Source organism: Oryctolagus cuniculus, chromosome 3, assembly GCF_051225735.1.
Source record: "Oryctolagus cuniculus isolate XC-2025 breed Fujian yellow rabbit chromosome 3, ASM5122573v1, whole genome shotgun sequence".
In the NCBI taxonomy this organism is placed as follows: Eukaryota; Metazoa; Chordata; class Mammalia; order Lagomorpha; family Leporidae; genus Oryctolagus; species Oryctolagus cuniculus.
This window is the reverse complement of record NC_142869.1, coordinates 42,739,588-42,759,542: the sequence shown is the minus strand read 5'-3', so window position 1 is coordinate 42,759,542 and position 19,955 is coordinate 42,739,588. Positions and strand designations below refer to the sequence as shown.

Genomic DNA, 19,955 nt, shown 5'->3' with positions numbered 1-19,955 from the left:
TCCCCAGTATGGATTAAATGACACATCCCTCCCGTTAAAACATTCTACAAGACCTACTTTCATCATTTCTGGGCATCCAGCAGGAACCCCCAGCTTACCCATCACACCCAAGATTTGGAACAGTAACCACAGCTCCCTCAATAAATGATGGGTTACCCTTTTACAACCAGACCTCAACCACTGTTCACAAAGAATTCTTCACAGTTGTGGCCTTCTCCCCCTAGTACCAACGTTCAGCTGCAACGAAGAGCAACTTTTACTATAGGTGGAATAGTTTTTTACACACGTTGCAGTTGTGCCTACTTCCTGGCTTTCACTTTTCCTCTAGGTCAGAGAAAGCAAGCAAAATTACTAACTTTAAACACATTTTTATTACACAAAGGTGTCACATCATTGGGTATTTCTCTACTTTGTACACAATTATTCTCCACAGAAAGGCTGCTTCTTAACTTCTCATCTGGTGATGGCAAGCACTAAAATCCTGATTTTTAACAGAATAGTAGTAAAAATGCCTCAGTGATTTAAGTTGAAAGCAGTACACTGGTACATGGCTCTTGCACCCAGTATCAGGAATGTACAAATGTCTTTTTTATTTATTCAAAAGTACAAAATAAATTATCTGTAGGCATGGACAATGACAGCAGTAAACCATTATATATTGTCAACTGAAACCAGTAACTGATGCTTATAGTGATTTTCTTCAGCAAGCCTTTTCTCCGTTTTCTTCAACTGACTTCTCTGAAGTTCTTGATGAGGAACATTGCCTTGAGCTTCCTGTCACAGTTCATTAATAATGGTAAAGCATTATTCTAAGAATTAGAACATACCACCTCCCATACCACCTCCCATTCCGCCCATCGCGCCCATTCCAGGGTCCTTCTCTTCTTTAGGAATTTCTGTGACTACAACTTCTGCTGTAGTTAACAGAGAGGCCACTCCAGCAGCATCCAGTAAAGCAGTTCTTACAACCTAGAAAAAAAGTAAATAATATGTTAGTTTCCCTTAGTAAATATGAACAAGACTTAATGAAAATGAAAAGTTTGTTTATGTCTGAGTTGCTGAATTTTTAGAAAGTGCTCAATTATGTACCTTTGTTGGATCAATGATTCCTTTTTCTACCATATTCACAAAATCCCCAAGCATAGCATCATAACCAATTTCTGGGGAGCTTTGCAGAATTTTCTCAACAATCAAGGATCCTTCAACACCTGCATTCTTAGCAATAGTCATTGCTGGAATTTTCAGTGTTCTTTTAATAATTTCTATACCTACAGAGAAAATTTAATAACTTTGTTAGTTCTTTCTTCTGTAAATAATGTAACACATTCTAATCTGTGAAGGTACCTGACAGAAATCCCAATCCCAACGTAAGTCAAATCACTGCTCCTATTACCTTCCTCTATTCTACTTTTGTTAATTAGGAAATTGTGATTTACTATTCCATACAGGAAGCAGCAACATGACTAAAATCTGACCATAAATAAATTCACTTAAAAGCTTTTTGTTTTACCAATTTTTTGATCTTCATTAGCTGGAGTTAGTGAGTCCAAGGCTGGAATGCACCGAAGCAGGGCACAACCTCCTCCCAGAACAATGCCTTCTTCAACAGCAGCTCTTGTAGCATTTAGGGCATCTGTAACTCTGTCCTTCTTTTCATTTACTTCAACATCACTTGTCCCACCAACCTGAAGTTCCAGAAGTTTCAGTTAGTATGGCTCCTCCCATTCAAGATGTGGACTACCTAAAAGGTCATTTAGAGATCATCCAGGAGCCAGCGCTGCAGTGCAGTGGGTTAAAGTCCTGGCCTGAGGTGTCAGCATCCCATATGGGCGCTGGTTCTAGTCCCTGCTGCTCCACTTCTGATCCAGCTCTCTGCTGTGGCCTGGGAAAGCAGTGCAAGAAGGCCCAAGTCCTTGGGCCCCTGCACCCACGTGGGAGACCTGGAAGAAGCTCCTGGCTCTGGATCAGCACAGCTCCAGCCATTTCGGCCATCTGGGGAATGAACCATCGGACAGAAGATCTCTTTCTCTCTCTGCCTCTCCTCTCTCTGTGTAACTCTGACTTTCAAATAAATAAATAAATCTTAAAAAAACAAACAAAAAAACACAACTATCCAGTTTACTTAAAATGCAATTTTAAGGGGGGAAAAATGTTGCCTACTTGTTAAAAGGAACTGCAACAACCCACAAAAGACAGATTCCAGAATGACTTTCTCATGAGCATCTTTCCCACAGCAATTTCCCCCTATAAAACTAGTTTACAAAAGCAATGTTTCAGTAAACAATTTTACATAATGAATATTCCCATGAGCACATTACTCCCTCAAATATTTAGGTTCCACAGTACTACTGGGAAATACTATAGAAGCAAAAATCAATACAACAGTGAATCTCACCTTTAGCACAGCTACTCCATCTGAAAGCTTTGCAAGACGTTCATTCAGTTTTTCTTTTTCATATTCACTAGTCGTGATGTCTAACTGCTCGATGATTTCTTGAATACGTTTTTCAATTTGAGCCTTGTCACCTTTTCCTTTCAAAAGCATAGCATCATCTTTGGTCACAATGACTTCTCCAACTTTTCCTAAGTCATGAGGTTGAACATCTTCAAGATTTAGGGTCAATCCCTCTTCTCCAAATACCTACAACATTTTAAAGTTGTAAGTTATCATACTGTACTTCTTTGAAATGAACAGACTTCAAGACCAACATAAGTCTATAAGAAGATTTAAATTGTCTTTCATTGCATTTTCAACATCTCAGTTTTCACAACTCTACCAGTCACTATTATTCTAATTTGAGAAATACTCAATGCCACACTTATTGAAGGAAGGGAGACTATACCGACCATAGGCTGAAATTCTTTTTTTTTTTTTTTTTTGACAGGCAGAGTGGACAGTGAGAGAGACAGAGAGAAAGGTCTTCCCTTTGCCGTTGGTTCACCCTCCAATGGCCACCGCGGCCAGTGCACTGCGCTGATCCGATGGCAGGGCCCAAGCACTTGGGCCATCCTCCACTGCACTCCCTGGCCACCACAGCAGAGAGCTGGCCTGGAAGAGGGGCAACCGGGGCAGAATCGGGTGCCCCGACCGGGACTAGAACCCGGTGTGCTGGCGCCACAAGGCGGAGGATTAGCCTAGTGAGCCGTGGCGCCGGCCAGGCTGAAATTCTTTAATCCCACAATGGATTATTTTTTATCACATTATTGACTTTCAAAACTGAAAGCAGATTTAGTAAAAAAGCTCATTCTTAGTAAGCCAAAAACATGGCAAATCAGAGATAAAAGCAGCAGAAGATAGCCCAGCGCTGGCCACTGTGGCCATTTGAAGAGTGAACCAATGGATGGAAGATCTCTCTCCCCCCTTTCCTTATAACTCTGCCTTTCAAATAAATAAATAAGTCTTTTAAAAATAAATTTTAAAAATTAAACAGTAACTAATTGTGAAAAATTAAATTCTCTCTAAATTTTAGACCTGGAAATATAAATAACATTCAGTAAACAAATATAAAACTTAAGTTTACTTACTGCACCACCAGTAGCAATAGCCATATCTTTAAGCTGGTTCTTTCTATTGTCACCAAAACCTGGAGCTTTGACTGCTACAACCTGAAGACCAACTTTTAGCCTGTTAAGGACGGAAGACGGTGAGACTTAAATTGAATAAAAATACCTACTATCTAGTTTAGTTCCTCTCAAGTCCTGGTACTACCAGAACTGTTCATATTAAAAGAGGTAAAGTAGGAGACAGAGCTATATTCTACTCATCTATACTTCTTTGTAGCTGATTACCTTCTTAATAAACTGCTGGCCTCACATTCCAGTTGAACCGCTGAACCCAGAAGCAAAAATCACATTACAATTAAGGACATATTAGCAACTATTTTATGAGTGATGGAAAACAATAATTATAAAATATTAAAAGTAAATGAGTAATCTAATGAAGACTTCTATGGGTTATTGTTAAAGTTAAGTTTGAACAAAGAATGTCCCAAATTTAGCTCTTTTATAAATGTTATACAAAACTGTAGTGTTAAACTCACCTGAAATTTTATCAGGTAAATGAATACTTGAAATATCATAATCAAAGAAATGTCCATTAGAGAGCAGATTGTGAACAAAACTTTAAGACAGTGTCGCTCTATTTTACTGAGACAAATAAAAAACTAGGATAAGCTATGATGATATGCTATGAAAACTGGGCAAAGACTTTAGAGCTACCAGTAAACAGCTCAACAAAAACTTTGCACTGTTTAGAATATGACCATTACTTATTTCAAGGTTAAAACTAATATTAAACTATAAACTTGTTGAATAGACTTCATCTTATTTTAGGTTGAGTGTTAATTTCTCTTACTTGAGAATATGAAATACTTATCACTAAATACACTAAGGGATGAGGTTTTTATAATGGCAATTATTTCCTTCCTTCCTTGTTCCATGCAAAATTACCTTGTGTTCCTCGGGGCTCGCTTGTGGCACAGTAGGTTAAACTGCTGCCTGTGACACCTGCATCCCACATTAGAACACCGTTTGAGTAGCAACAGCTTTGCTTCCAATTTAGCTCCCTGCTAATGTATCCAGGAAAGCAGTGGAAGATGGCCCAAGTATTTGGGCCCCTGTGACCCACATAGGAGACCCAGATGGAGTTTCAGGCTCCTGGCTTCAGCCTAGACCAGCCCTGGCTGTTGCAGTCATTTAGGGAGTGAACCAGTGATGGACATCTCTCCCTGATGTTGTCTTTCAAATAAATAAAAATAATTCTTAAAGTCTTCTGAAACATGAAGATGCAAGCAGCACACCTGTACTCCAAAAAGCTGATAAAAAATAGAACTAAAGATAGTTTGGTCCAAAGAAACAATTTAAAACCATGCAGCTTTTTCCATAAGAGGCTTTTTACACAAATTTTGTAAAGAACTTTCATATACACTACAAATCTAGATACAAACACAGGTTGATAGAATATGGAGGAACATAATGGAGATTTCAAACATCAATGCAAGTTCTTCATCAAGAAATGTGAACTATCAAATACACTGCTTATTACCTATTCAAAACAAGTGTACTCAGAGCTTCTCCATCAACATCTTCAGCAATTATGACCAGGGGCTTACGGTGAGCATTGGCAATTTCAAGAGCAGGTACGATGGATTGGACACTAGATATTTTCTTTTCACTCAGCAGAACATAGGCATCTTGGAATTCACATTTCTGACCTACAAAAAGCAAACAAAAAAACCAAAACAAAATTTCAAACCAGGAACCAGCCTCGTAGAGTAGCAAGTAGACTCCACCTGGGACGCACGTATCTCATATGGGTACTGGTTCATGCCCCAGCTGTTCCACTTCCAATCCAACTCCCTGCCTGGAAAAAGCAACCCAGGTACTTGGGCTCCTGCTTCATCCTGACTCAGCCTGGCTGTTGTGGCCACCTGGGAGTGAACTGGTGGATCAAAGATCTCAGAGAGTCTCTCTCTTTCTAACTCTTGACTTTCAAATAAATACATCTTTAAAAAAATTTTCAGGGGCCAGTGCTGTGGTGCAGAGGGTTAAAGTCCTGGCCTGCAGTACTGGCATCCCATATGGGCTCCAGTCTGAATCCTGGCTGTTCCATTTCCAAACCAGCTCCCTGCTAATGCACCTGGGAAAGTAGTGTAGGATGGCCCAAGTCCTTGGGCCCCTGCACCCATACAGGAGACCCGGAAGAAACTCCAGGCTCCTGGTTTCTGATCACCTCAGCTCCGGCCATTGTGGCCCTTTGAAGCGTGAACCAGCAGATGGAAGACCTTTCTGTTTCTACCTCTCTCTAACTTGTCTTCCCAATAAATCTTTTTTAAACAATTTCAAACTGAACAATGCAATTTATTTACACAGAAAACTTTCAATTCGAAAGTGATCAAGAAATTCATGTTTTCCTTCTTTATTTCTTATAATTACTTTTAGAACACTTATTTTTTAGAGGTAATGCTACCAACTAATGCCTATAGCTTGACGTACACTAGCAATGTACACTTAAAATTTTTAGTTATTGATTTGTTCTTACCTTTTGATGTATTAATAAAGTATGGAGAAATATAGCCTCGATCAAACTTCATGCCTTCAATAATTTCTAATTCATCATTCAGTGTTTTCCCATCCTATGAAATGCCAAAGAATTAGGTATGTGGATTTCACAGAAGAGACACCAAACTTGCATCCAATTTCACTTCTACAAAAGCTCCAAAAACTCATACTTGAAAAAATTCTTACAGCTATATAGTTAGCAAAAATTACTACTAACTGGATCAAAAAATAGTAAACAGGGCACTTTTTACATGCGTTGAGATTATATATGAAGAAATGAAGTATTCACTGAACATTCTATTTGAACCACAAATGGACTGATTTTGTTTGGAACGCTCAGTTTTGATTACCGGACGTTTCATTCAAGCTATCAAAAACATACTTGCCTTTACTGTGATGACACCTTTCCTTCCAACCTTCTTCATTGCATCAGAAATGATGTTGCCAATTTCTTTGTCTCCATTTGCAGAAATTGTAGCAACCTGAAACAATCAAGTCAGTCTTTAGAATCAAACAGTAAGGCTAGGGTCCTCGATTCACAACCCTTGTCCTAGTAACTTTCAAAGTAATAATTCCATTTAGGGAGATTTTATGATACAACAGTTTCAACCAAAATATTGGCTCTCTGTACAATTCTTTTTAAATTCATTATTTGGCTATATTATTTTGAGGAGCACGAAACAATTCTTTTAAACAACAGCAGTTAAAAAAAAAACATGCTGGCATCTCATTTTTCCTCTGTAAATGTGTGATATTAAAACTAACAAACAGGGGCCAGCGCCGTGGCTCACTTGGCTAATTCTCTGCCTGTGACGCTGGCACCCAGGGTTCTAGTCCTGGTTGGGGTGCCGGATTCCGTTCCGGTTGCTCCTCTTTCAGTCCAGCTCTCTGCTGTGGACCCCGGAGGGCAGTGGAGGATGGCCCAGGTAATTGGATGCCTGCACCCGGTATAGGAGGCCAGGAGGAAGCACCTGGCTCCTGGCTTCAGACAGGCCCAGCACTGGCCGTGGTGGCCATTTTGGAGGTGAACCAACAGAAGGAAGACCTTTCTGTCTCTCTCTCACTGTCTAACTCTGTCAAGTTAAAACAAAACAAAACAAAACAAAACAAACACACTGACAAACAATGTACTTTGGACAACAGCTAAAAACATTTTCATGTATGCTCAAATCCATTTTGCGGTCATACAGAACTAACAAGATAAATCATCGAGATTCAAATTATAGTTACTGAATTCTTTCAAATGTTTCAGCAATAAGTAAAAATGACTCCGATGTTGGTGACTGAGTGCTGCTGCTACTCGATACTGGTGTGACGATTATGGAATACATTCCCACATGTACTAAGTTTTCAAAAAACTATTATTTTAATATACAAAAGGTCCTTACCTGAGCAATTTCTTCAGGGGTTGTCACAGGTTTTGACTGCTTCTTAAGCTCAGCAATTACAGCATCAACAGCTAACATCACACCTTGTTCAAGAATATGAGTACGTCATTACAACAGTTACTCTCACATGGCTTCCATGTTACATAGATTCACAATATTGTTAATGCCTTAACATTATGTCTATACACAGCTTCTGTGCTAGTGCCATTGCTAACTAGAGTTGAATGACATGCAGTTAACAGTAACTTTAACTTTACACACTAAGTAAAGACACACAGGGCCAGAACAGCTTTGGAACTTGACTAAATAAAGGTAGATGTGTATAGTTTCAAGAATTTCACTACAACTACTCCCACGTCGTTCCTAATCTAGTCACATGGCCTGCCGCTGAAAAGGGTCACCCAACGATTTACCTTCATTATATGATGCACAAAAACCCAAAATGGGCAACCCTTACTTCCAACAAGTGACAAGATTTTGTCATGGCTGTCGCACATACATCCTTACCTCTTCTGATTTCCACTGGATTAGCACCTTTGCTAATCTTCTCAAAGCCTTCCTTGGCAATAGAGCGGGCCAGCACAGTAGCTGTGGTGGTGCCATCCCCAGCCTCTTCATTTGTGTTATTGGCAACATCTTGAACAAGTTTAGCTCCAATATTCTTATATTTATCCTTTAAGTCAATTGACTTTGCAACAGTCACACCATCTTTTGTTACTTTAGGGCTACCCCAACTCTGTTCAATAATTACTGTTCTCCCCTGTAAATGCACAGGAAAAAATGTCACATGATCTCATATGCTAAAAATTTAGAGTTAAAAAAATGAGCAAGCTTCAATAACAAGTACTTAAAAATCTCCATGCAGATTCTATCATTTTTATCAGTCCTGCAACATGGTCTCAAGGGCAAATTCATCATGATCCTTAGTCTACAAAAACTGACCTCTGCTTCTCTGCAGAGCAGAACTTTGAATGAAGTTATTATAGGAGATGAAAATCTCAGGGAATAAAAATGTCCTCTTATAATATAATAAAGTGTACAACGCAAGATTAATCACAAGATTCAATACTCTTCACATTGCTTATACTTAAGTTTTGCCTGGCGCTTATTCAACATACTCAGAATAAAGTACTCAGAACTTGGGAGACCCAAACAGAGTTCCAGGCTCCTGGTCTTGGCCCAGCCCCAGCTGTTGTGGGTTTTTGGGAGAGTGAACTAGTGGAAGGAAAATCTTTTTCTTTCAGATGAGCAAGTAAACCCTTTGAAGATTTACTGGAGCCGATGTTGTGGCCGTAAAAGCTACTGCCTGCAGTGCCAGTATCCCATGAGTAGTGGTTCTAGTCCTGGTTGTTCCCTTTATTTATTTATTTATTTGACAGAATTAGACAGTGAGAGAGACAGAGAGAAAGGTCTTCCTTTCATTGGTTCACTCCCCAGATGGCTGCCACGCCAGAGCTACGCCGATCCAAAGCCCCGAAGCCAGGAGCCAGGTGCTTCCTGGTCTTCCATGCGGGTGCAGGCAAACAATTACCTAGGCCATCCTCCACTGCCCTCCCGGGCCACAGCAGAGAGCTGGATTGGAAGAGGAGAAACCGGGACTAGAACCCGGCGCCCATATGGGATGCCGGCACTGCAGGTGGAGGATTAACCAAGTGAGCCACAGAAGTCTTCCACTTCCGAAAATAAAGTGGAGGATGGTCCCTGCACCTATGTGGAAGACCTGGAAGAAGCTCCTGGCTCCTGGTTCTGGCCATTGCAGCCATTTGGGGAGTGAACCGTTGAATGGAGAGATTAGGAGATCTTCCATCCAATAATGGTTCATTCACCAAATGGCTGCAAAAGCCACATATGGAGCTAAGAACTCCATTCCGATCTCCCATACAGTTGGCAATTACCTAGGCCATCTTCCACTGCCTTCCCAGAAACATTAGCAGGGAGTTAATAGAATAGGAGGCAGAGTAACTGAGATTCAAACCAGCACTGGGACACGGGATGTAGACATCACAAGCTACAGCTTAAATGGCTACACCATAATGGTATCCCACAAATAAAACTGTAGGAATCCCAAACATAGCATATATGTTTCTGTACCTTTTGGATTTGCACCAAAACTGCTACCTTCTATTTTTGAGCTGTACAAATGGCCTATTTTTACAGTTGTTTAGGTCACTTTGATATTTGAACTGTTTTCAATTTGAAAACTGTACTCATCTGTACTACAGCCACCTCGAAAAAATTTTAAATATGCTTTGGAACAGGAGAGCAGCAGAAAAGTACTGGGCAAATTAGTACCTACAAGGAAGGGGGGAATGGGTAGAGTTAGTTTTCCAAGATGATACATGGTGGCTATGATTGCCAACAAGATCAATGCATTTACTGTTCCTTAACTGTGTGCTAAAAAATGGTAATGAAAAATTAGGGAGCAGAGGTTGAGTTCCTGCCTGGCACAGTTCTGGCTGTTGTGAGCATTTGAGGAGTGAACCAGCAGATGAGATCGGTCACACTGCCTTTCAGACAAATCTTTTAAAAATTATCACCTGCAAATACTTATCTGAGGTATTATTGGACACAACCTGTATTTCCCCCCAATACATGCCACTACTGGGAAAAGATCCATGAATGTGATGCAAGGACACAAGCGAAATTAACTGTACTAAGTGTTCACCTTAAGCTGTGAGTTACTACCCAGTTACATCACACAATACACACAATAATAAAGAACTATACATAAAAACTAGATTCTCTCAAAAAGTGAATACCAAAGCACTGGTAAATAGTTCTACGTGACTATTCCTTAATCAGTAAAACAGTATTCCTTAATTAGTAATACGTAATTAAAACCAAATAATACTGATACCTTTGGCCCCATTGTCACGGCTACAGCATCGGCTAAAAGGTCTACACCTTGAAGCATTAAAGCTCGGGCATCTGCACCAAATTTTACGTCTTTGGCGTAAGCCCGAGTGAGATGAGGAGCCAGTGCCCTGGACACTGGCCTCATCTGGCGAAGGACTGTGGGTAATCGAAGCATTTCTGCAGGAGAAAACAAGTACACGATCAGTACCACGCCAATCCGCGCGTCGCAGCAAATATGCCCACCCTCACACCAGATCAAGCAAGGTTAGGTGTGAACCAGGTCGACCTCTGCCAGCCACTAACCCCCGGCCACGCAGCCTCGGAACCCCAGCAATCGGCGCAAGCTAAGAGGCCGCCCCCTTGCCTGACCTATAGCACAAGGCACACGCAGCTGCTACCCCATGGCCGCCTACTCCTGCCTCCAAAAACGAGTTAATTTTTCACCGCTACAATGGCCTACAGAGTAGAATCGCTCCAATTGTATCCCTGCAAAGACCAATCGGTGGGAGTGGGGTGGGGGGAAGGGGAGAGAGCGAGAAGAGAAGCGGTCTACAAATCCGAGTCACCAGGGAAGTATTCCTGAAGCCGCAAAACCCGCTCAGCGGAAAGTGTCTTCAAGTATCCAGCCGAAGCTACTGTATCAGAGCAGTTAACTAGGCCCCGACTCCGCGAGCCGAGCCCCACGTGCCTTGCTTTCAGGACGCCCCCAGCAAGGTCAAGAGCTGAGGCGCCGTACCCCTGCAGCCCGCCGGCCAAAAGCAGTTCCTGGCGGACGCGACCACCCCCAGCCAGGAACAGGCAACCCCAGCAGGCCCTAGCGGCCTCGATGTCCCCCGTCCCGTCCCCAGGCCAGTCCTCCCTCCTTCCCTCCCGCGCCTGGCCCGGGCCGCAGTCCACGCCGCACGTGATGAAACCCGCATGGGTTCCCGAGGCCTGGCCCAGCGGGCCCCGTCTCGCAATCCTCCGAGTCCTGGCTGTCGCCTGCCGGCCTGCTCAGGCCGGCCCGTAGCGGAAGGCGGCCTGCTCCAGGGCCGCAGGAGCCGGGGCCAGGCGGCGCCCAGTGGCCGCGTACCTGCGGGGAGGCGGCGCGGAGTGCACGCGGCGAGGCAGGCCGTCGGCGGCGAGTGAGGGCCAGGCTGCAGGGCGCGCACGGCAATGAGTCTGTGCCCCTCCCTCGGCTGCTCCCCGCCCCGCGGCACCGCGTGTGCGGCGGCTCCCGCCCCTTCCCGTCGCCCGGGGCCCGGCAATCAGCACGCGCCGCGCCCGCGCCCCGCCCCTCCCCACCGCGCAGAGCCTGGACGGCGGGATCAGCCCCCTCCGGCCGAGTTAGGCTCGTTCCCGGGCCGCGCTCGCTTCCAGAACTTTCCGGAAAGCGCCGCGCGCTCTGCGGGTCAAGGGTCACACCCCGTCATTTCCGGGAGGGGGACAGTGGGGTGGGCTTGTCCTTTCACCTCGGCCTGCTGGCCTAGAAAAGCCTAGAAAAAGCTCTTCTTCAATTCCGCCCTCTGGGCCTCGCGTCAGCAGGCCGCGCGGCGCCTTCCGGGCGAATCCCGGCGCGCGCTGCGGCGGCCGCCCCTCTCGGGGGGAGGGGCGGGGGCGGGTGCGGGCCGAGCGCGCGTGCGCGGTGCCTGGCCTTTTCACGTGTCCCGAGGGTCAGGCTGCAGGTCTCTCCTTGGAGCGGCGCGAGAGCGGAGCGAAAGCTGCGGCGCTGGGGCCATGGTGAGTCCCGCGTGGCCCGCAGGGCGCCCTGCGGGGCCTGACTGCAGGGCTAGTGGAGCGTTCCGTGAGTAGCGGCCGCCTGTCCTCCGCAGAGGCGAGGCCGCGCCGGCCCTCCCCTCCGCCGAGGGCTCCTTGCACACGCGTGTGCCGCAGTAGCGTGGGGCAGGGGGGCGGGAGCCCGGGCACACAAGCGCGGCGGCCCACCTGCCTCTGCACGCAGGGCCCTTGTGGGTGTGCAGGATCTAGGAGAAAGAGCACGGCTCCAGGCGGAGGGAGTGGCCCTGACTTTTCCAGAAAAACTTAAGGAAAATGACCTTGGAGTTAATTAAGGTTAACCAGGTCGCGTGGGCGAGAGGGGCGACAACGACCCCCCAGCGAACACAGAGGGTGGGGAATATTAAACTTGGTGCAAAGGGCGGAACGTTCAGATGCGTTCCCTTAGTGTGGGTGTTCTGGAAAACCGAAGTTGATTGAGATGAAACGCTTGCGGAGGCCCTGCGTGTTTTCAATAAAACGTTTTTCTCTCTGCAGGCAGGACAGGCATTTAGGAAGTTTCTTCCGCTCTTTGACCGGGTCTTGGTGGAGAGGAGCGCCGCGGAAACAGTAACCAAAGGAGGCATTATGCTCCCTGAAAAATCTCAAGGAAAAGTATTGCAAGCAACGGTAGTAGCTGTTGGATCAGGCTCTAAAGGAAAGGTAACTTGGGGACTGCAGATGCAGCTATAAAAGTATTTTAAATAACTTGCGTCATTTTAAGGAAAATGACTGCAAAAATAAGCTGATTTTACGATGGAGATTTCCATAGTAGTAACATTGTCTCCAGGAGCTTTCTAGTAGCCTAGTATCACTGGTTTTTTTCAGATTGTAAATTTTTGAGAAGACAAGATTATGCTGTAAGGTATACTGCTGGACCTTTTAAGACTTGAAACGTGGACTGTTAAGGGACTTTCAGTGTTAGAGGTTAAACTAAGGCCGCGTTGCCCTGGTCTTGTAACTTTTGGGGCCTTAGCTGGTATACTTGTGAAAGGAGCAGGTTGGTCTGTGCTTCAGGGTGTTCACCGATTAACTGGTTAAATCTTAGGTCTCTGAAAGTGTCAGGCCAAGTACACAGTGAATGCCCTTAGGGTCAAATATGTTAACTGCCTGTTCATTTGTCTCTTAAAGTTGATGTGAGTAGCTGCCCTGTAGTAGTCCGTCTCCCTAAATCTGTACTTTGGAGGAAAGGAAATTGAAACACAAGAGAATATATGTTCTAAATATAGAAAATTGAAATTAAGTTTTTATGTATGAACATCAAAATATGGGTTTAGGCTGATTCATTGGGGCTAGCATAAGATGATTTCAAAAATTGAAAAAACACCGTTTCCTTTCATGTGATCTATATATTATGTTAATATGTGACAGTTACACGGTTAACGTTTCCAGTATGACTGACCTTTTACATAGAAGTCAGGTTTTAATTTAACCCGCTGTATTCATTATTTCAAAGTGTAACTTTATGGTGATGTTTTTGCAGTGAAGAACTACAATTCTAGTACTAATTTGTTTATATCACTTGACGAGGTTCATTTTTAACGTTGGCTTTGAACATATATCATTAACAGTGTTTTGAGAAATAACTGTTGTGAATTAGATGTCTTTGTTAAACGTCTATTTTTTTCCTCAAGGGTGGAGAGATTCAACCAGTTAGTGTGAAAGTTGGAGATAAAGTTCTTCTTCCAGAATATGGAGGCACTAAAGTAGTTCTAGACGACAAGGTGTGTAAATGTAATCATTCTAAAAGGAAGTTGAATGTTTATTATTAGCTATTTTAATTAATGTTTCTCTACTTGCAGGATTATTTTCTATTTAGAGATGGTGACATCCTTGGAAAATATGTAGATTGAAATCTCTGAAACAGCATCACATGAAGCTTCCCATTCCATTGAAGTTCTGAAATCTTTTCATCATGTAAATAATTTCCATGTCTCTTTTATAATAAACTAATGCTATCTAAAACAATGTCGCCCATTGTCTCTAAACTTTAGTTTCACTGTTCTGGTGTAAACATTTACAAATAAAATCTATAAATGAATGGTTGTTCTTTTAGTAATTTAAGGTGGTTTTTTAGAGTTTTCTAATTTTTACTTACTCCTTGATTCAGGTAATCAGAATTCTGGGAAACAAGAACTATAGGTATGTTTTCCCTACAATGAGTTTTAACTTTAGTATATAAGTAGTTGGTACTGATAAAAAACCATGGATTCACACATTTTGAGAAAGTTAAGTGTCTACATTTTGACTTAAGATGTAATAAGTACTTAATGAACATTTCCAGTTTCACATTGGTTAAACCATCACCTGTGACACTGTGTACCAGTTGGTGATCCTGCTGTTCCAGTTCTGGTGCAGCTTCCTGCTGATGCACTTGGGAAAAGCAGTGGAAGATTGTGCAAGTACTTGCCCCTGGCTCAGCCTCAATCTTGTGGCCATTTGGGGAGTGAGCCAGTGTATAGAAGATCTCTGTTTCCCTCTTTCCTTTTTTTTTTTGGACAGGCAGAGTGGACAGTGAGAGAAATGTCTTCCTTTTGCTGTTGGTTCACCCTCCAATAGCCGCTGCGGCCGGTGCACCGCGCTGATCAGGAGGGAGGTGCTTCTGGTCTCCCATGGGGTGCAGGGCCCAAGCACTTGGGCCATCCTCCACTGCACTCCCTGGCCACAGCAGAGAGCTGGCCTGGAAGAAGGGCAACTGGGACTAGAACCCGTGTGCCTTGCATCGCAAGGCTGAGGATTAGCCTATTGAGCTGTGGCGCTGGCCTTAACTTTCTTTTAAGATTTATTTATTTTTGACAGGCAGAGTTAGAGAGAAAGGTCTTCCTTCCGTTGGTTCACCCCCCCAAAATGGCTGCTACAGCGGATCCGAAGCCAGGAGCCAGGAACTTCCTCCTGGTCTCCCATGCGGGTGCAGAGCCCAAGTACTTGGGCCATCCTCCACTGCCTTCCCGGACCACAGCAGAGAGCTGGACTGGAACCCAGAGTGCCGGCGGGGCAGGTGGGGGATTAGCCTAGTGAGCCACGGTGCCGGCCAAGATTTATGTATTTGAAAGTCAGTTACGCAGAGAGGAATCCTCCATCTGCTGATTCATTCCCCAGTTGGTTGCAACAACCAGAAGCTTCTTCCAGGTCTCCCACGCAGGTGCAGGGGTCATCTTCCACTACTTTCCCAGGCCATAGCAGAGCACTGGATTGGAAGTAAAGCAGCCAGGACTCGAACTGGCGCCCACATGGGCTGCCAACATTGGAGGCGGTGGCTTGACCTGCATTATCACAGCACTGGCTCCTTAACTTTCAAAAAAAAATTTTAAGTTGATTGTATAATTACTTTAAAGGAGAATCTAAAATGTAATCATTAACATTGCCTAAGTTCTCTTTTCCTCCAAGATAAAGTGATAGCAATAATAGCTCAGGAACAATTTTATTTTTTTAAAGATTTATTTCATTTGAAAGACTTAAAGAGAGGTAGAGGCAGAGAGAGTGGTCTTCTGTTCACTCCCCAAATGGCTGCAAAGGCCAGAGCTGGGCCTATCTGAAGCCATGAGCTGCTTCTGGGTCTCATGCAGGTACAGGAGCCCAAGGACTTGGACGTCTTCTACTGACTTTCCAGGCCATAGCAGAGAACTGGATTGGAAGTGGAGCAGCCAGGACTTCAGGCAGTGACTTTACCCACTAGACAACGGCGCCGGCCCCAGGAATCTTTTTTTTTTTTTTTAAGATTTATTTGAAGGTCAGAGTTACAGAGAGAGGTCTTCATCCACTGGGTCACTCCCCAAATGGCCACAGCAGCCAGGGCTGTGCCAGGCCAAAGCTAGTAACGAGGAGTTTTCAGGGGCCCGAGGGTTTGGGCCATCTTCCACTGCTTTCCCAGGTGCATTAGATAGCTGGATGGGTAGTGGAGCAACCAAGACTTAAACTGGCACCCGTATGGGATGCTTTAACCTGTCATGCTACAGTGCCAGCCCCTTCAGTAACATTCTTTAAGTGCTGTTGTCTGTCTAGCAGCTAGGGAGAAGAGTTCATCCCAGAACTGGGCTTTTGGTCTCCAGCTAACAATGTCACGCAGGATATCCACATTCCATATTAGAGTGCCTGGGTTAGAGTCTCGTTCCAGCTTCCTGTTAATCTGCACACTGGGATGCAACTGAACGGCCCAAGTGGCTGGGCTCCTACCACTGATGAGTGACCTCGATTGACTTCTTGGCTGTTGGATGATTCAAATCTTGACTGTTCCACACTAGAGTTAATTACCAAGTTCTAAACTCAGCTACCAGCTGTTTCTACCTTCATGATTACTAAGTACTGAGTAGTGATGCTATCTTAGAGTTCCTTAAAAACTAGTTTGATATGTCTTTCAAAGGTTGTATGCATGCTTTTGAGTGGAATTGAAGTCTGAAGGCAGTTGTAACTGGCATGGAATGATGGTGTCAAGTTTTGGTTGTGTTCCATACCAGCAAAGTAGTTCCAGCATGTATTTATGTATGTGTATGTGTTAGTGTTTTAGTTACACACAGGCTTGGTTTTTGTCAAATTTTGGCCCTGTCATTAGGAGAGTATCCAAGTGTACTGTCAGTTTTATACCCTGCCTCAGACATTGTGTTCATAACCTTTTAAGCACAGGATGCCTTGTTTTACAGAGGCAACTCAGATGAGATGAGGACACTTGTTCAAGGCCATGGCTTTCCCAGTATTCTCTTTTGCTATTTCCTAAAGACCCCAGCAAATGAGTTTTGAGATCCCAAGTGATAGTTCCCAAGCTTGATTGATCTTTTGGAGTCATGGTATACTTAAACGTTCAAGAGCCCCGCTCCCCATTCCAAACCTAAATCAGAGGGAAGGGAATGTTTATACCACAGAAGCAGTCCTACTGGGATGCTTATCTAGCAGAATTGCTAAAGAAATTTCAGATGGTGAGATTATATTAATAAAATAGGGAAGAGATTTTTGCCATGCAAAATTTGTGGCATTGGGAATGTGGGACCACATAATTCAGACTAGTATGTGCCATTTACCTTAGTTTTCACAGGAAAATAGTTAAATAGAAAGGTAAAAATTCTTAACTAGTTTTTGTGTGTGTGTATGTGTGTGTGTTAATACTTATCATTTTTGAGCACTTCCTAGGTACTTCATACGTATTTTGTGTGTGTGGTGGAAGTTTCGTTTTTATTTTCTTCATTTCCCATTCACTGGTTCACTACCCAAATGTCTGCACAAGCTTGACATGGGTGGCAGGAATCCAATTACTTGAACCATCACTGCTGCCCGCCAAGAAAGTACTTAACACCCCAAATGCCTGCAAACAACCAGGGCTAGGCCAGGTTAAAGCTAAGAACCAGGAACTCAATTCAGGTGTCTCACAAGGGTGTCAGGGACGAACTGCCTAAACCACCACCTGCTACCTCCCAACATTAGCAGGAAGCTGGAGTCAGAAGAGGGAAATTGAATTCCAGTTGCTCAGATGTGGGCTGAGGCCTACCCCCTTGAAAATGCTGCGTACTTGCTTGTAGATTCAGCAACTTTGTGAAGCAGATGCTCCTGCCTCGCAGGTAAAGAAAGATTCTGTGGAATAACTCGCTCAAGGTAACACAAATTGTGATAAGAGTTGGACTGATAAAAATATGTTTGACTTTGCAATCTGCTTTCCATTATTCTACACACAAAAAAAATTGGGGAATTGACTAACTTACATTAAAATTAACCAGGGAATGATTCTGTTATACCATTATTAGTATTACTATTATTATAATTATATATTTTTCTATTTCAGAAAAGTATATGGAAAGTTATTTTAAAAATTGGGGTCATCCTAAATTTGTATTTATGAAATGCATGAAGTTTATATATATATATATATTTTTTTTTTTTACAGAGTGGACAGTGAGAGAGAGAGAAAGGTCTTCCTTTTGCTGTTGGTTCACCCTCCAATGGCTGCCGCGGCTGGCGAGCTGCAGCTGGCACACCGCGCTGATCCAAAGGCAGGAGCCAGGTGCTTCTCCTGGTTTCCCATGGGGTGCAGGGCCCAAGGACTTGGGCCATCCTCCACTGCACTCCCCGGCCACAGCAGAGAGCTGGCCTGGAAGAGGGGCAACCGGGACAGAATCTGGCGCCTCGACCGGGACTAGAACCCGGTGTGCCAGCGCTGCTAGGTGGAGGATTAGCCTATTGAGCCGCGGTGCCAGCCTTAAGTTTGTATATCTTAAATAAAAGGTTTTAAGATAAAAATTGGGATCAGGGCTGGCATCGTGGCATAGCAGGTAAAGTTGCTGCCTGCGATGCTGGCATCTTACATGGGCACCAGTTCATGTCTCGGCTGATCCTTTTTTTTTTTTTTTTAAGATTTATTTATTTGAAAGAGTTACACAGAGAGGTACAGATAGAGAGGTCTTCCATCCACTGGTTCACTCCCCAGATGTCCACAATGGCCGGAGCTGAACCGATCCAAAGCCAGGAGCCAGGAGCTTCTTCCAGGTCTTCCACGTGGGTGCAGGGGCTCAAGGACTTGGACCATCTTTCCACTGCTTTCCCAGGCACAACAGCAGGGAGCTGGATCAGAAGAGGACCATCTGGGACTCGAACCAGCACTCATGGGATGCTGGCACTGCAGGGCAGGGCTTTACCCTGCTGTGCCACAGCCCCAGCCCCACTGATCCACTTCTGATCCAGCTCCCTTCGGATGACCCAAGTCCTTGGGCCTCTTCCATCCACGTGGGAGACCTAGACAAAGGTCCTGACTGCTGGCTTTAGATTGGCTCAGCCCCAGCTGTTGTGGCTACCACACCATAATGCTGGTCCTTCATTTTTCTTGTTTAAATAATATATTTTTTTAAAGATTTTATTTATTTGACAAAGTTATGACAGAGGGAGAGACAGAGAAAAGTCTTCTAACCACTGGTTCACTCCCCAAATGGCAACAATGGCTGGAATTGGGCTGATCAAAACCCAGGAGCCAGGATCTTCTTCCAGGTCTCCCATGCATGTGTAGGGGCCCCAGTACTTGGGTCATCTACTGCTTTTCCAGGCTGTAGCAGAGAGCTGGATCAGAAGAGGAGCAGCTGGGACTAGAACTGGTGTCCATATGGGATGCCAGCACTACAGACAGAGGTTTAGCCCACTACACCACAGTGCTGGCCACAATAATGTTCTGTATATCCCATTTTGAAGCTTACTTTCTGTTATTAACCATTTGTATCAGATTAATTTTATATAAATGGTATAATATTCCATTATATAGATAATTTAAGTATTCCTCTATGATACATATTATTCTCTTTTCCTGTTAGAAATATTTCTATGATCAATAGATTTATGAATAAATAATTTTGCACATGTGAGCAAATATATCTCTAAGTCCTTAGACATGTAATTGCTTGGACAAAGAGTAAATGAATTTTAATCATACATGTACATATATAAACACATATATCTCTAAGTTGGCCTTTATGCAAGTTCATTTTTTTTTAATTTTTATTTTTAAATAAAATGGGAGATAATAGATCTCCCATCACTCCTCAGATGCCTGTAACAGCCAGGGTTGGTACATGCCAAAACCAGGAGGTAGAACCCAGTCTGGGTCTCCCTTATGGGTGGCAGGGACCCAGTGCTTGCACCATCTCCTGCTGCATCCCAAGGGTGGACATTAGCAGGAAGCTGCAATTGGAAGTGAAGCTAGGACTTGAACCCCAGGCACTGATTTGAGATGTGGGTGTACCAAGCAACATCTTAACCACTATCAAATGCCCATCCCAAGTTCTGTCAGTTAACTGTGCTACTAGCAATGTGTGAGGCTATTTCTTTCTTCTCTTAATAGTACAGGATATTATAGTTTTTTTTTCCAATCTGATAACTATTTATGATTATGAATGAACATGAACATTGCATGTGTTATTTCTTTTTAGTTTA

The 19,955-nt window shown here is 43.8% G+C and overlaps 2 protein-coding genes across 3 annotated transcripts; one reads left to right on the top strand and one right to left on the bottom strand.

Moving 5' to 3' along the window:
• Positions 1–352: 352 nt before the first annotated feature.
• On the bottom strand, positions 353–11,919 carry HSPD1 (heat shock protein family D (Hsp60) member 1). Of its 2 annotated transcripts, none has more exons than XM_089330126.1 (12): positions 11,756–11,919; positions 10,306–10,481; positions 7,956–8,208; positions 7,449–7,531; positions 6,447–6,542; positions 6,041–6,134; positions 5,045–5,213; positions 3,526–3,625; positions 2,396–2,641; positions 1,511–1,685; positions 1,090–1,268; positions 353–969 (listed from the first exon to the last, which is right to left on the bottom strand). In XM_089330126.1, exons 2-12 carry the CDS (start codon positions 10,477–10,479, stop codon positions 817–819), a joined length of 1,722 nt encoding a protein of 573 aa, XP_089186252.1. In that variant the 5' UTR covers positions 10,480–10,481; positions 11,756–11,919; the 3' UTR covers positions 353–816. The 2 variants fall into 2 exon arrangements, with proteins under 2 accessions (XP_089186252.1, XP_002712414.3); XM_002712368.6 differs by lacking the exon at positions 11,756–11,919 and adding an exon at positions 11,377–11,430.
• HSPE1 (heat shock protein family E (Hsp10) member 1) lies at positions 11,460–14,097 on the top strand. Its single transcript, XM_002712369.6, has 5 exons — positions 11,460–11,732; positions 11,826–12,023; positions 12,555–12,719; positions 13,691–13,780; positions 13,859–14,097. Exons 1-5 carry the CDS (start codon positions 11,460–11,462, stop codon positions 13,907–13,909), a joined length of 777 nt encoding a protein of 258 aa, XP_002712415.2. The 3' UTR covers positions 13,910–14,097.
• Positions 14,098–19,955: the final 5,858 nt, after the last annotated feature.

Coding starts and splice junctions, on each gene's coding strand:
- HSPD1 (XM_089330126.1), bottom strand. CDS start 10,479: ATGCTTCGATTACCCACAGTCCTTCGCCAGATGAGGCCAGTGTCCAGG. Junction 6,543..7,448: donor CCCCTGAAGAAATTGCTCAG/GTAAGGACCTTT, acceptor TGATTGTTTCAG/GTTGCTACAATTTCTGCAAA. Junction 6,135..6,446: donor AAGGTGTCATCACAGTAAAG/GCAAGTATGTTT, acceptor GGCATTTCATAG/GATGGGAAAACACTGAATGA.
- HSPE1 (XM_002712369.6), top strand. CDS start 11,460: ATGAGTCTGTGCCCCTCCCTCGGCTGCTCCCCGCCCCGCGGCACCGCG. Junction 11,733..11,825: donor TCATTTCCGGGAGGGGGACA/GTGGGGTGGGCT, acceptor GCCTCGCGTCAG/CAGGCCGCGCGGCGCCTTCC. Junction 13,781..13,858: donor AAGTAGTTCTAGACGACAAG/GTGTGTAAATGT, acceptor CTCTACTTGCAG/GATTATTTTCTATTTAGAGA.